This window comes from Argopecten irradians, chromosome 7 (assembly GCF_041381155.1).
Source record: "Argopecten irradians isolate NY chromosome 7, Ai_NY, whole genome shotgun sequence".
In the NCBI taxonomy this organism is placed as follows: Eukaryota; Metazoa; Mollusca; class Bivalvia; order Pectinida; family Pectinidae; genus Argopecten; species Argopecten irradians.
Window position 1 is genome coordinate 44,875,995 of NC_091140.1, and position 17,776 is coordinate 44,893,770.

The following is a 17,776-nucleotide window of genomic DNA, read 5'->3' on the forward strand; positions in this document are numbered from 1 at the left end:
TAGATGTAAGTAGTGGTAGAATGTCAGACATCTTGACCAATCGACCTCTGAAGACTAGGGGTAAGTACTGGTAGAATTTCAGACACATTGACTAATTGACCACTATAGCCTAGACATATGTGACGGCAACTGACAAAATGGGCCCAGATGAGGCGATAATGACGTCAGAAATGAATGACGTTATAAAATTTCGCCCATTTTTTACCGACGTCACCACGTGTGTTTGCGGAAATTTTCAATAAACTGTGGTTCATTAAGCCTGCATTTCATGTATAAATTTAACTTCTGTACATTCATGTACATTATCAATAAGGGTAAACTTGTCAGTGTCGGGTAATCAGTATATACATGTAGGTACAGTCTAGCAAAAAATAAATATTCAGCACATTAGAAAAAATATTGGGATTGTTTTTCTCTTCGTTTGTAGAGATGACAATTTAGATTCATGGAAATCAATCAAAGATAAGAGTGAAAAAATCCTGATTGATCTCAAACAGTGGTTAATGCAATTATACAACCAAAAGTCCAATATGCCACATGTCATGGGATCCATACAAATATATTTATAAATAAATTTAATACAGTTTCACGCTTATTATCTTATCTAGCAATATTGTTTCTCCACAGATAATTATAGAAATTTTGAAGGCTTTATTTTTTAGCAAAGTTAATAATAATTATTGCAATATGTCGTTAAAATATTTCATTGAAATAACAAGAGGCCCAGAGGGCCTGTATCGCTCACCTGGTTTGTAATGCCAAGTAAGTTCTGAATACAGGTTCATTGTTTCTTTTCTGAAGGAATGATTAATAATTAACCTCTAAATCCCCTAATTGGGCTCCACCCCTCCTACCCCAAGGGGGTCAGAAGCCAAAAATTTATACAAGTTCTCTTTTCCCCTTCCAAAAAGGATGTTTGTGGCCAAATTTGGTTACTAATCCATGCAGAACTCTAGAAATAAGTAGCGATTTAAAAAGGATTTACCTCTATTTCCCCTACTGGGCCCCGGCCCCGCCCCTCATATGCCCCCAGAGGGTCAGAGCCAAAATTTATACAAGTTCCTGTATCGCCCCTCCCCCAAAGGATGTTTTGGCCAAATTTGGTTACAATCCTGCAAAACTCTAGGACAAGTAGCGATTTATAGAATTTACCTCTATTTCCCCTATTGGGCCCCGCCCCTCCTGCCCCAGGGGGGTCAGAGCCAAAATTTATACAAGTTAAAAATACAGAGCTGTATCGAAAATCAAAGCCGTATAAAGTCAAGAAATTATACTGCATACAAATTAGATATACATACTAATATGCATGTAGCGAAAAATATCAAGAGTGCGGAAACTTAAAATGCAAACAAACAGGATGTTGTTTTAAAGACAAAATAAAGGGCAACAAAATGTGTTAAAGAAATATTTCTTCAGAAATCTTAGAGGACAAGGATGCAGATTTCATCAGCCGATAATTGAATTCTGTAGATGAACAACAGGCGTTTGGCTCTATAAATTTATTTTTTTTCTCTTTACATGTATACATATGCAATTCTAGTAGAGAGAGAGGAGAGATAAATATATACAGTGTAACTTCCCAAAACCGAACCTTCTCAAAACCGATCTCCTCTAGAAACCGAACATGGAAGTCATGTATGGAATGAATTCCTCTTTATTAATAGTATATAAAACTTCCCAAAACCGATCCCTCCCAATTCCGAATACCGGGCCGATTTTGAGATCGGAATAGTCAAATGTAGCTAAAATAAACTTCTGAAAACCGGCCTTACCCGAGCGACACCGATAGATTGCATTGAGGTCGGATCAACTGACCGTGAAATACACACGTACCTGTACCATAGTTGTCGAATGCCATGTCCTGGGGCATGTATACAGATGTGAAGGCTATAGGTACACGATAATTATACCCGAGATGGTGGTGTAATTATTAAATCATGTCCATTGTTTAGATATTTAACAAAGGTCTACCACGTGCACGCTATTTGTTTACTGTATGAAAACAAGCAGAGCTAGTAATAAAGAGAAAGTTTTCGTATTCAAATCACACGGATTTTTTTATTTACATGTGTAGTTGTCGGATAACGTAAATGATCTGTATGAAGAAGCCGAAGCCATGTATTGTTTTAGAAAATGACTATGTGATATAATGACCGACATCGACTGATCATCGTGTAATTAGGCCTAGACCATATAATTTGATTCTTGACGTAACCGGAAGTGATAGGCCGTATGAAGGTTAGTGCAGACGAGAACATCCCCAAGAACATTCACGCAACTAACTAACTAAACTACGTTTATAAGCGGTAACAAAGTCAAGATTGTTGTAACCCATTCTTTTTAAACGTATGATTCTCTCTTTTGTGATAACATTCACATTAACAATCAATATCGGTCGGTTTTAACGAACCCTAGCCATACATGCGGTACACAAGTGTAAAAAACGACTTCCGATCGATTAAATCCAGATCGTAATTATCAGTATACGGTTCACTTCTCCAAACTGAACCCTCTCTAAACCGGCCGAAATTATATGCACTGACCATGATCGGTTGCGGGAGGTTCCACTGTATATATATCTATATATAGAACACCTGTGGATAATCATTAATTTTGTTCGAGAATAAGTTTTCTTGTAGAACTATGCAACGATGATAACAAGGAATACATCACCCGGTTAACATTTAGAAGCGAATCATGTGACTGCATTACGGTATTTATAGAGGACGTCCGTATAGTTCAGTCCTTATGCTTTGGTCACAACCTTTTCTAGTTAGGCTAAAATCACAGGCGTCTGCATCTGGTTTTGGAAAAATAAAATATCCTACTCCTATTATATGAACAAGGTAAGATACTCCATGAACCGGAAGTTGAGGGTACGCTCCAATTCACTTTGAAATTAAACCAAATTTGACGAAAATATTGAGTGTCCGCTCGTTTAATCAACGTCCCTTAATTAAGAATCCTCTTTTTGCAATGTATGCCAGGTTTTTATCGCGAAGTTACAGTTTTTTTTATATAAAACAGGGCACCAAGTATCCAAATAGGGGATGATGCATCAACTATGGAACGGAAGTTGATCTTTCAAACAAGCAGTTAATCTGATTGGTTAATTAAATTAATTGGCCAATCAGATTGCTTTTTGCAACTGCTCGCTTGAAGAGTTCCACTTCCGTTCCACAATTGAAGTATCGGAGTGTCTCAACTTGGCTGTTTTCGATTATATGGTTTGACTGGTTGGACCTAGTTGTTCAATTATTGATTAAAGACGGACCTGGTGATTTTATATTACAGACGACCCTTGACAAAGCCCTCACAGGCCTGCAGTATAAACAAGAGGCTAAGAGGGCCTGTATCGCTCACCTGGTTTTTTTTAGTAATTATCACAAGACTTTGACAACTAGAAAAATAAGCAAAATTGACTCCCAAAGTTTAATTTTGAATCACAACCATACAATGATGCTATTGATACCATACCATACAAATATGCTATCCAATACATTGGTTCAGAGACAAAGTAATTTATATGAAAATATTAAACCTAATTGACCTTTTTGACCCCGCATCTATTGCCGTCTAAGGCCCGGGGGGGGTCAGCCCTATCATTTGTACAATTTCAAATCCCAATCCTATAAGGATGCTACCATTTGCATTATGAGTGCTCTTCCATGCTTAGTTGCAGAGAAGAAGTCGTTTATATGGAAATTTGACCATTTTTTACCCCGCCCCTCAGGCCCCGGGGGGGGTCAGCCCAATCATTAGCACAATTTGGAATCCCCACCCTATAAGGATGCTACCATTGCATTATGGGTGCTATCCCATGCTTGGTTTCAGAGAAGAAGTCGTTTATATGGAAATAGCCAAATTGACCCCTTTTGGCCCTGCCCTTCAGGCCCCTGGGGGGTCAGCCCCATCATTTGTACTAAATTTATAGTTAGTATCCCATAAGGATGCTACCAGTCAAATTTTGTGTTGAAATCCGACCAGCGGTTATGGAGAAGAAGTCGAATTGTTGACGAACGAACTATGGCCCGGACGTACGGACGCTGCGGTATCCCAAAAGCTCACCTCGGTCCTTCGGACCAGGTGTGAGCTAAAAAACTGCAGGTCCGTCAGTGTTTTATACTCGAAATAATGACTTTAACCAACGGTGAAACCGCTTGTTCCGAATAAACGAAAACGACCCTGGGTTCATATAGAAGGGGTATCGTAGGTTACTAGTTTTTTTTATTTTTATCAAACCAGAAGCAGACACCCTGTGCTTACCTAAAATGTACGTTCGTTAAGATGTACTCCCCGGGACACAATTTCCCGGCTATAAATTTTTTAGCTTAATTTTTTTTTTGATCTGCTCAATCACATCGTAATTCCGACATTTCGACTGACTGGGCCTGCTGGTACAACTATCCTTCAGTTGTCCGTAAGCATACTTCTGAAAGGCGATATACTATCCTTTTTTTTTTTTTTTTTTTTTTGATTTTTTTTCTATTTTTTTTGAACGATGTCCCGCTAGGCTGAACTAGGCATGCCGGTTATCGCCCGTCCATCATATGATAATCGAGCCGATTGGCATTAGATAAGTCAGTGCCTCTTCTAGCCGTGATGTAAAAACGTTGCGAAACTGACCCCCGCATGAAAACTGATCCGTGGGTCATTTTCAATGTTGAAAAAATGACCCCAAAATCCCATTGAAAACTGAACTATTAGCACACTTTTCACACAGACCCGTTGAAAATTTACCCTGTTGAAAAGTAACCCATGAGAACACATTTATCATTATGTAACCAAACACTACAAACTAGATATCAACAAACATTTTCCAAATGACTCAATCTTCGATAGCCTAGATTAATCTTTGTACATTTTCATCAATTTGTTACGAAGCAAATAAATGGAGAAATGTAAAGGCGGTCAAACTAAACATTACATATTTATCTAGGCATCAATTTACTGACATTAACATTGTAAAGATGTTTTAACTTCACAAATACACATCTAGAAAACAAGAGGCCCAGAGGGCCTGTATCGTTCACCTGGTTTGTAATGCCAAGTAATGTTCTAAATACAGGTTCATTGTTTCTTTTCTGAAGGAATTCGAATATTCACCTCTAATTCACCTACTGGGCCCTACCCATCCTACCCCCGGGGGGTCAGAGCCAACTATTTATATAGAAGTTCTGTTCCCATATCCCCAAAGGATGTTTGTGGCCTGCAATTTTGGTCACAATCCATGCAGAACTCTAGGACAAGTAGCGATTTATAGGATTTACCTCTTATTTTACCCCTCATTGGCGCTCTCACCCCTAACCTGCCCGCCAGTGTATTACTTCTAGGTCAGAGCCGAACATTTTATAGAATGTTGCTGTTCCCCTTCCTCCCAAGGAATGTTTGTAGGCCAAATTTGGTCACCAATCCATGCCAGAGAACTCACTAGGACAAGTTAGCGATTTTATAGGACTTTACCTCTGACTTTTACCCCTACTATTTGGGCCCGCCTCCTCATGCCCTGCGCGAGGGTCAGAGCCTTAACTTTATACAAAGTTCCTGTTACACCTACCCCCAGGATGGTTTGCTTGGTCCAAATCTTGGACACAATCCATGCATGAACCACTAGGAACAAGTCAAGCCGATTGTATAAGGAATTTACCTCTACATTATCCCCTCATTGGCCCCCTCCCTCCATGCCCCGCGGGGCGGTCATAACCCAAATCTGTATACAAGTTCTGTTCCCCTACCCAGCCATGGATGATTTGGTGGCCATAATTTTGGTTACAAACCATGCAGAACTCTAAGGACAAGTAGCTTGATTTTACAGGATTGTAACCACTAATTTCCCGCTAATTGAGGCCCCATAGCCCACTCCTGCCCCCGAGAGGGGGTCAGAGCCAAGAAAACTATATACAATGGTTCATTTTCCCCTTCTCCCAATCAGATTGTTTAGTGGCCAGAATTTATGCACGGTCACACTTCTCCATGCAAGAACTCGTTAGCTAGCGACAAGTAGCGGTTTATATGGACCCTGTTATAACCTCACTCTATTTCCCCGTATTGGGCCCGCTGGCCCTTCCCTGCCCCCGGCTTGGGCGCGTCAGAGCCTAACTTTATATACAAGTTCTGTCTCCCCTTCCCATAGGATGTTTGTGCGCCAAATTAAGCGATTACATACCATGCAGTGATAGAACAATCTTACGCGACAAGTAGCTTGGATTATTATAGGATTTACCATCTATTGTTCCCCTATTGCGGCCCGGCCCCTCATTAGCCCCCCATGGGGTACCAGAAGCCTAACTTATACTACAAGTTCTTTAATCCCCCCCCCCCCCCCCCCCATACCCCTTAGGATGGTTTGTGGCCAAATTTGGTTACAAATCCATGCCAGATACTCGTAGGACAAGTAAGCGACTTTCATTAGGATTTACCTCTATTGATTCCCCTATTGGGCCATCGACCCTCCTGCCCCCCGGGTAGCGGGTCCAGAACAATACTTCTAGCGTTTACAAGTTCTACCTGGTGGCGCGCGCTTACCTCCTTCCCCCACAGGGATGTTTGTGGCCTAAGGATTTTGGTTAGCACATCCAATGCCAGAACTCTAGCCGACAAGCTAGCGTGCGAGTTAGCTATAGGATTATACCTCTATTTCCCCCTAAATTGAAGGCCCCACCCTCCCTTAGCCGCCGGAGGGGTCAGAGCCAAACTTAACTCATTATACAAGTTGACCCTTCGTTCCCTATCCCCCAAGGATGTTTGTGGCCAAAGTTTGGATTACAATCCATGCAGGAACTCTCGCATGACTATACGTGGCGTATTTAAAAGGAAATGATGGAACTGCCGACGTACCTCGCAACGGACGAACGAACGCCGACACCATAAAAAATCAAAGAGTACAAAATGTTATAATTTTTAACATTCTTGAAAATGTAAGGACTATTATTTGAAATCTGTATGTCCCAACCTCAACTGAAAGAGTACGAACATGTATATTATAAATTATGAACATGTATGAGGTCACCAGACAGTTTCTGAATTGAAAGGTTTCATTTTACGGTCGGTGGCTCTTATAAAAGTCGGTCGGATGTTATTAAAAGCTACCTATGCAGGCGGCGGGCGGGTGAAGTAACAATTATTTATTTCCGCGAAATTATTATGAAGTGATATTAACGCCGTTCAAATTCGTTGTAACTTGACTGAGCCAGATATATTAACCAAATCTTGTTAGATCACTAAATAGCAAATGAAGGCTAGGTTTAGATATCTATTTTTTATATATACTTTTGAGCCCCACAGTGTGATTATGATCGACACAGTGCGGATGTATAGTGTAACAAAATAAGACTGACGTAATGTGACGTAACATGGTTAAAGCGATTTTATAATTATTCTCTTTTTTAGTACCAAAATGTTTATATGACTTTGATAATTTCGTATATAACAGCATGATGGATTGATATTTTGTAAACATTTCATGATTTACAATCTGGTCATTGCTAATAATTTGCAAATTAGTTAATGCCATTTATTAATAATAACTGTAAATTGTACATTAATTTTTGGCTTTAGGCTGGCTTTCACCTAGGGTGACCTAACAGGCTAAATGGACTAAAGCGGCGAAAAATGAGTGAACAGAGCTATCTAGATCTAATGTTAGTGATTCTTAATTATCATTTAAAGTTCAGTCTACAAGTTTGACAGTAAAGTTTTCTTAAATCATTCCTTTAATCGTAACTTTGAGATCGCGTCGGTGGCAGAGTGGATATATATATACTATAGCGTTCTGCCACTAGCCCTCTATCTCTGTGTCGCGAATCTCATGTAGGGAAGTTGCAAGGTACTGGCCGTAGGTCAATGTTTTTTCTGCGGAAACTCGGTTTTTCAACCACCTAAACCTGCCACATCATTCAATTAACCTGGTTTTTTTATAGGACGTAAAACAAAAATAAACCAAACCTTTACAATATAAGACGTGATACTAGTTTATCATACATGTACAAATATGAATTCAAAATACAAATTTATGTAGAAACAAGCAGTATTTTCTATGTTCCAATCATTATTTAAGTTTGTAAAATAAGTTACCCCCTCATTATTTGCATGTTTTGAATTAATGTATCATGGACAACTTATTTGATATGGTATAATTGGCGAACTATAAATATATCTACACACGAAAAACATTGGAAAGTTTCAAACCACGAAACTAGAGTACACAAGGATATTTTTGTTACACATAGCACGCAGTGTGTCACTCCTTCAAATCGTAGAACTAGATTGTTACATGTACGTGTCACAGATCAATTGATGTAGTTACATAATGTACATGTAACACTGATCGAGCTAAAGCTAAACTTTGTTAATTAATTACAAAGTATTAAATTCCAGTCGAAAGCATAGTCATATACACATGTGTATGTAATTATATAACATCATTGGAATGCTTGTGACATGACGTCAATGATCATGACGTGATGATTTGACGTCGCTTATTTTGTCATTAAAGAATGAACATGTTGCCTCATTTAAAATGTGATTTTTCCTCATCTGGGCCCATTTTGTCAGTCGCCGTCACATATATCAACTGACTGACGCAAATAGCAAGTTGATGAAGTTCCAGATAATTTTGTCAAATGCAGATTTTAAAGCAAATATTGAAGCCGCAATGGATAGTACATGTGTACATTCCTTTGCAGTAAGCAAACATGTAATAGGATAATATCAAAGCAAAAGAAGTGATATAATATTGTAGTACAAGGAGATAGATTGGCATATAAACAGCATAAAAGGATTGAAAATGGCAACATATGATCTGTAATATGGGGTAATGAAGAATATTACTAACAAGAAAGTGAAGTGCAAATGTACATGTATACATACCTTTGGAGCCAAGATCTGGGTAGCTTTATTTACCGCCCACACTGGTAGTTTTCCTGTTATACAGAAAAAATAATGATACAGAATAGCAGTAAGCTTATTTAATTGCTCTTTCCATACTTTGTATTTCTACCGTATTCCGTCACAGAAATAATAATTAGTCTTGCTTCGCAAATTTTCATGAAAATGTCAAATAAAATGTGAAATTATTGGGTGTAAGGTTAGTGGATATACCAAGAAATATTTTTTATAAATTATACTAAAACTTTCATCAATTTTTTTTCCAAGTTAATAAGTTGCATTCTGGGATTTGCTGCAAATTTCCATTTTGTTAATAATACATTCCAAAATATACCGATAGTCAACAACAGGGAATAGTGAGTGTAAAATTCTGTCAACTATAGTCATAACAATGGTACAGAAAGAGTTAACTAAACATAATGGATAGATATTAAATACTTTGATACTGTTGCTACATGTTTTCCAGTAGTTTATCTATTAAATGATACAAGATATGACCGGATAGGATCCGAGGTCTATGTCACTTATAAAGGGTACAATTATGATAAACACAGAGTAATAAGTGAGTAGATACATAACCTAGATAAATATGGTCACCATCACAAACAAAGTATTGGTCAGTCGGTCAGTCAGGGATACTAACCTTTTGGGTCAGAATGTGACACATAGTTAAATTGACAGGTGTAGGTGTCCTGTTTCCGGATCAGAAAACCTGTCATGTAGGACACTCCTCTGATAAATCCTTTCCTTGTAGGAACACTCTGAAACAAAATCAAACATTTTTGAAAATTGTATCATATAATGGTCAAACCTGCCTGCTTTATAAGACCACTTTCTTTGGACCCAAAATGGTAAATTTCAACACAATAGGATCTGTGTATAAAGACTACTTGGTTGTAAAGACCATTTTTTTCTTTATCTCTTGGGCGTTCTTAAAGATGCTCCACCGCTGACAAATGGTATTTTTTCACTATCAAAAACAGGAGCAGACTATTTAGTATTTTTCTTCAGTTACAAAAGTTACTTACTTTACACCATTACCACCATTGAAAAGTTTGAGCTTCTAATTTTACTTTAAGTTAAAAATATGAAAAATAATTAATTGCATCCCGAAAAAATTCCTTGGCACTATATCCTATATGGAATGAAGGACTGATTGCGCATGCACCAAAAGCAAAAAAAAGCTATTTTATATTATTTTTTGTGTTAGTTAGACATATATATACACGATTAAACACCTATTATTGTTCAAATGATGAATATCATTTATGCTCTGTCGGCGGTGGAGCATCTTTAATAGACAGGTTTGATGTTTATCTTTTCTTATATGTAAAAAGGAACAGAGAAAAATACACATTCTGGTCGATACAAGTGCTCTGACCAGGTATTGAACCTGTGTCTCTGGTGTGATAAATGGACACCTCTATCAATGCTACTGATTTCCATCATCGAGTGACACTGAGACCTATTTAATACTATGGACAAGCCACCAGTAGTAGAACACATCCCTAGCTACCTATAAATACAAAGAAAGGGTCAGTAGCCCAACTACAATACAGTGGCTGTGTTTTATTCCTGGGCATAAGACATCGAGAGAATGGCTTTTTGGAGGGCATACTTACTGCATGATTTACGGAATGATTGAGGATAATGAACTCTGAACCCAGGTCCAACCAGGAACGCTGAGTTACAAAATCTCGGTTTTTCAGAGGAGAAGGACATTTCACTGAAAAAAAAAACAATACATGAATACCGTGGTATGTCTTTGATAAACCACAAACAACCTATTTAGTTAATATTGCCAACAAATACTATTTCTGTACTAATATCATGTTTGTAAAATCAATGCTTGTAATTGGTGGAGAAGGCATATATTAGATGTGTTAAATCAGATCAGCCAATTGAAAATAATTTAATTAATGCACAAGGAGGTATTCTGTATTTGCATATTACAGAGTTATCTGACCTTGTGCGTAGGTATTAATTGCGACGTCATTTGTTTGCGGGCATAACGTCATACTTTTCGGAGAAAGCGACGTAAATTGCGCTCACAAAATAATGACATAATAATCAATACCTACCCGAAAGGGAGCTTATTAACTCTGTAATATGCAAAGATGGAATATTTATTGTGGAACATATTATTTGTCATATTGATCCACTACCGTATACCCTGTACAATTTGGTACTAGTTAATTTAATTAATCCATTCCTGTCTATTTGATTACTAACGGGTAACTTTACATGAGCAGGTGCTTTTATTTCCCTATTTACAGTAATTGAATTTTTAAACAACTCTGGCATAAGATCATATAAGCCTGAAGTACAGGAGGTTAACAAACATAAGGCCTGTCTTGTCAAATGTTGCCTTCCAAATATTCTGAACTTGGTGTCAAATATTGTTGAAATTTCCTGCTTTTCAAAAAACATTTTTAATCTCCTCACAACCTTCCAGTTCTAGCCATGGGGTCATTACATCATGATTGAAAAAGCTATTTGAACAAAAAAAGTCAATTATTTTTACCATTTCAGGTGGTCGATAGTAAAAGCCCTAAAGCTTGCATATCAAATCCATCCATGTACAGTTACCAAATAATCTATATATTTTCCAATACCAGTCGTAGCAAATGGATATGTACGTTAGTCAGAACAGGAGAAGTATGACTAAAACTGGTATTAATAATACATCATGTGAAGCCTACTCTAACGGCCTCCTAACAGAATGGAATGTTTAAATTTAGACCATCTGGTGAGAAAATGCAATTAGATGTAGCCTAATTGATACCTTGAGTAATTAAGACTCTTAGAGGTCCGCAAATTAAATTAGCTAACCAATACTTTATTGAAAACTAAATGAATCTTTAGCACTGAACAACATTTTGTATACTGTTTGTAATTATAAGCGTTACCATATTTCACCACAATTAAGACCCCTCCCACAAATAAGCCCAACCGATCACCTTTTTGACAAATTTCCAGAATAAAGGGTGATGTCTGAAAATAAGACCCCCCTTCCCCACCTATACTTCATCAGAAGAATTTGTTGATAGACTTATCATTGTTTACAAGATATTTGGTACTAAGCCATCTTATAATGTTAGGATGTTATTTTACCCCAGGAAGTCAATTTAATATTTTTCCATATTTGACGAAGGTAGCTTTATTGAATGTCAAGGCCATTCATTTAAACAAATGTGGTAGACTTAAATTACAGAATTGCCCAATGCCGATTGTCTTTAACATCCCACAGTAAAATATTCTGAAATGAAAAGTTATTGAATGCTACAGATCCCATATCAGGTCTCTTGCTTGTAAGTTACTGATATTAGAAGTTGTTAAAAGATTTTACCCATTTTGACCACCATGATATTGAATGAAGTTGTCATGGTGTAATTCATTTAAAATCAAAGGCCTTAATATATATCCAAGCATATTATTGGTGCAATATATGTTATCTAGACTTCCTGGTCTTAAAAATTTGTTTACAAGGAAACTATTGACACCAGGCCCCAGGATACTATATTTGACACCAGGCCCCAGGATCATGGAACAGACTAAGTCTAAAATAATCTTAAATTGAGGCTTAGCCAATCACATATGACGATACAAAACATTATGTCATATCCGATTGGCTTAGCTAAAACTTAAGTCTATAAAACCCATCATGATCCTGGGGCCAGATGGCTTCACAGATCATGTGGATGTCCAACAATGAATTAGCTTAATAAGTTATATACCATATTCATCGTAATTAGTGGCCACAGTGCTTAATTACCATATCAATGGGAAAGCTGACTAACCTCTTTGTTGGTGTTCATACTTTTTCACATTTGAATTTTACATCTTTTTAACAATGATGACAATTGCAGAAATTGTGTCAAATTTAGTTAAAGGATGTACAAGTGGTAATTTAATTGTGTGTGTCCATTCAGTAGATGAAAATTAATTGCGTGTGCTCATTTAGACTCCAAAACTCATTTCCATGACAGACAGGATCTTGTACTTTTTACATTCATATTTCTACAAAAGGGAATAGATATGATAGGACCAGTATTTGGCCTTAATTTTTCAGGCCGAAAAATATTAACTCTGATCACATCAATTTCACATCAATAAATACTCTCATACTTGCCGTTCTTCATCAAAACATAACTTTTTATAACCATGTACACGATGTGCTCCACCTATGACGTCATCAAATTGATGATTTTCCTCTACTCGCCAAATTTTGCTAGAAATTCATCATCTTTAGGTTAGAAAAGGCTTGAAATGGATTTGGCAGCCACCTTGGAGCAATTTTATATTTTGCATGGATATGCGTAAATACACGATGCACAACGTGTGAAAATCTCTTTCTGCTCCACGAAGGTGGCCACATTCATTTTAAGAGAAAACCACTCAAAAAGTATGATTTTGCAAGGCAAGAATTTTTGTGAAAAAATGGCGGGAAACTGCATGTTGATGACGTCATTGTGAACATAATTGGCACATGCGGGATATTGTTGGGATGTAATGTGTTAGCAAATGTATTCAACTGTTATATGGCAAAATATGTTGTTCTTTACTGGAGAATTAATTTTGGGGCCATATTCGAGTCTTAACGTACCTTCTACTTTGTGTTATGCATAACGGTATACAATTAAATTCAAAGTATGGGACTTCAGTTGAAGATGTGGTTTTAAGAATCATAAAAGTATATGTATACCTATGAATGTAGTAACACAGCTAGTAACTTGGTAACACAAACCACACATACAATGTATAGAGTGCATGTATACCCATCAATATGCAATCATGTTATCTAATACATTTGAGATTCTGTCACCTCTATACATGTTAGGGATCGAAAGTGTTCTAGTCATGTATATAAACTTATTCCCCCCTATCAGACACATTTGAACTCTTCTGATTTCATTGCTTAGATCAGTCCATTATGAAAATACAGGGGTAAATGAGATCAAAGACCTATGTATCACTTGTGTGCTTACTGATTGGAGGATTAATGGATTGTACACAAGACTGGGAAATAAAATACAATTTACACCACAACAGTTGTAGTATTGATTCATCTACATTTCAGCAACTAATTAAACGCTCGCATAATTTGGCCAGGCATGGAGTCTGGAAAAGAAACTTAATTAACTGGATCAGTAAATTATTTTCTAGTGGCATTATGTCAGAACACCTTTAACTTATTCACCCCTAAAAATTCATAATGGACTGGTCTAGTCTTTGATTTAGAAGAGTCTAAATGTGTCTTCAGGGGTGGATGAGTTAAAGTACCACTCGGCCTGGACTGTGGTCATATGGAAGTGGATGTGTCGTCTGCATACTACATCACAAAAAACAATTATTTTCAGTTACTGTCCAAAGTATGCCAAACACATCTCTACATACCGGTATAAGTAATAGTGACCTTAATATATTACCTTCCATTCTAGAAAACAATCCAAGCATGCATTTTACCTATAAAAGGTGTTCAGTAAGTTTAATTTGAATGTGATCAACTAAAGGGAACTCAGATATATTGCACCAAGATAAAAACTTCTATTTTGAGTAACACTGAACTTCACTTTTAGCCATTGAACTTTGAACATTATTCCAAGCACATTGTTTTCATACGCAATATGTATCTATGTAGGTTTTGTGTTATATAGCCAGTTTCAGTTGTATAATATAGTGTACATAGTAATATGTTCACTTTCTAACATCAAGCCAAGGGGAATTTATTTCCCTTTCGCTCAGTCTGTAGAGCAACAGATTTATAATACCAAAACAAAGTTTTAATCTTAGTGACCGTGACCTTGATCTCTGACCTTTGAACCTTGAAAACAAATGATTTTTAGCAAGCACTTTCTCTAAGAAAGATGAACATGAAATTTGTTTAGCCATCTAATGGGGTTAAATATAAGTTATAGCAGAAAAAGCTAACAAGTATATGTGAGAGGTGATGCCGTTACATCGATATCAATCTCTCCTATGTGGTTCCCTCATTTCACCTCTAAAAACGACCCACAAGAAATGCTTCAGAAAATGTGTTTCAGAGGCATTAATAAATTCTTCCATATATATCTTGTGTTTTGATTTGTTCATTTACTTATAAAACAACTTGAAAGTAAATAGTCACGATTTGTATACAATGTCCGCTGTTTCGAAAATCATCCAATTATGACATAATCTACAAGATAAACAATCACCATGACATAATCTTCTGTGATATAAGGTCCAACAGTTTACCAGTCCATGAGCTGCTGACAGCTAGAGGTGAATGAGGGACCGCAATGAACCTTGCGGGAGATAGTGATGTCCATATATAGTAATGCCTTTACCTACCTTTGCATTATAGATGGCACAAAAATCATTTGGTAAAATCAGTTTTGTGTAGTTTAATTATTGGCTAGCAACACAATGGATTAAACATATAACCATTTTTGGAATTGAAGCAACTGTGAAACATAAATTAGTCTCAATATCCCTTTGAAAATCTCCCACGTTTCTATAGCAGCATGTAGTACAGGTACATGTATATATATTTATTGGGTCATTCATTACAAAAACTTTTCAATTTGAAGCCTTTATAAGTGAAAGCTTAACCTAAATACACTTTAGTACATTAGACCTTTTAAAAGTGATGAAATCCTGCTAATCTCAGCTAACATCAATGTCTATATCCATATCAACAATTGTGAGTCCAGGTAGGGGGCTGCGGTCACAGCCAAGTGGTTACAAATTAACATATTCTGATAAATTACCACAAACTTTCCACCCTTGGGTCGTGAGTTTGAATCCCATATCGGGCGGTTCCCAGGTACTGATCATGACTGGTGGTCGATGGTTTTTTCCCTGAGTACTCTGGTTTTCCTCCAACACCTAACCTGGCACATTTTTACATGACCCTGACTGTTAGTAGAACGTTAAACAATCAAACCAAACCAAACTTTAATCAGTGAAGAAATCAACGTCAGGTGTTAGGGGAGACAGCATTTGATCAGGATCAAAATTTTAACCTCAATACCCACATCAGAACCAAAGCAAGATTAAACATAATCAAATCACAACTGAATAAAGATTAGCACATTGTTTTTGTCAACTTTAACTTAAAATCAATATATTGCAATCATTTATCACACCGGCTCTAGACAATAACAGTTGGAAGTGCACACATATTAGTGCACCCATATACATGGTTATGAAAAGAGCAACACCAAATTATGCTGCAATCTAATTAAAATCAGACTTTCAATTCCGCTCCGCAACAATACTCTACAATATACTCCAATACAAGCTCTAACAGTGCCAAGTTCAAGGTCACCTCAATGTGACCTCTGGCCTAGAATCGGAACATCTCAGGACATACTCTTAGCCATTTACAATTCCCAATGAATCAACCACACAGGAGATTCCGTAGGCAACACGCTGATTGACAAACCATAGGGATCATGCTGAGGTGACCCCAAACGGGGCACAATTAGATATTGTATTTAAGCATAATGTAGAATATGTAATTACAAGTCTAATTTTAACTATATTAAATTATGTTGAAGAATTTAATTAAAAAGCTACTGGCAGATTGTTATTTGTTTCAAACCAAACACAATGATCTACTTACAGCTTGAACCATCGACCTTCAAACTAAAATTTACATAATATCCTTATATATAGGCTTACAATATCATATCAAATTATTTAGTTACAAATATGGACATGGTATTTATTCATTTAAAGGAGCATTCCTTAGTCTGAACCATTTTAGATTTTGAAATGAAACATGCACAATATAAATACTGTATTGGTCCCAATAAGCACTCAGGGTGCTTAAAAAATTGAAACAACTAAGGTTGCCCTTAAAAATTACTAGAACCAAACTTGGACTCACCTTTATATATAAAACAATTGCACATAGTAAGCCATAGATCAATTTGTAAAATAAATTAATTAAGAAACCTAAGACAGTTTTCGTAACTTCAATCTGGATTTATTTTGAGGTATACTGTATAGTTACTAATATTCATGGGTGTTTTAATTTCGCAAATTTTTTGGGTTCATCCAAATTCGCAAAAACTAATGTCTTGTGAAATATATCAAAATCATGGTTTTACATATACTTGTCATGTGAATGATGATTTCAAAAGCTATAAATATAATTTAAGTACATGCCCCCGCAATGAAGTTCAAAGCAGCAAATTGCGAAATTGTACATCCGCAAAATTTAACACCTAAAGATACATTAAGTGAAGTTGAATTCTCGAAGAGAGGGAGAGGTGCTGTATACTATAGGGATAGGTTGCTTATTGGGTCGAATACTGTAATATAATGTAATGTAATGTAATATACTATAATATCGTCTGATCACTTACTTGCATAGTATCCTATATCATTGTTTGGATTAAGTGCACAGATCTCATAGCCTTCCATCATTGACATATCCCATTTTTTTCTGTAGTAAGGGTCGTGTAAAACATCGTACAACACTTCTGCTTTCACATCTGTGAATAATGTCCGAACCTAAAAATATCAAAACATATGTGAATGAATAAGCATTCCAAACATACACACACACACATATATATATATATATATATACGGTTATTCATGGCTATGATGGCAATAAAATGCATATCAAAGTACTAATACTTTGTTTTTTAATTTCTTGTGTCATAACAGCTTAAGGCACTTGTTAAAATATATTTCTTTTGAGAAGCATTATAACTGCGCACAGTGAGTCGTGATCAACATGTGAAAGTTCTTGTAATAGTTCCCAGAAGCGGGAAGGGCACTTACAGGGCAGAAACACTAATTATGGTTAATACGGTAGATGTAAGGAGTTGTTTTTATAATATTTAAAGGATCATAAAATTGGAATATCTTGAGAAAACCAATGAATAATAGA

The 17,776-nt window shown here is 36.5% G+C and overlaps 1 protein-coding gene across 1 annotated transcript in view; it reads right to left on the reverse strand.

Moving 5' to 3' along the window:
• Window positions 1–17,409, reverse strand: part of LOC138328586 (START domain-containing protein 10-like) — a 28,951-nt gene extending 11,542 nt beyond the window's left edge. The window contains exons 1-4 of the mRNA XM_069275462.1: window positions 17,244–17,409; window positions 10,509–10,612; window positions 9,530–9,647; window positions 8,869–8,921 (exon numbers count right to left, since the gene is read on the reverse strand). Coding sequence (XP_069131563.1) covers window positions 8,869–8,921; window positions 9,530–9,647; window positions 10,509–10,612; window positions 17,244–17,310 — 342 coding nt within the window. The 5' untranslated portion in view covers window positions 17,311–17,409. The remainder of the gene's footprint in view (window positions 1–8,868; window positions 8,922–9,529; window positions 9,648–10,508; window positions 10,613–17,243) is intronic.
• Between the last annotated feature and the right edge of the window lie 367 nt (window positions 17,410–17,776).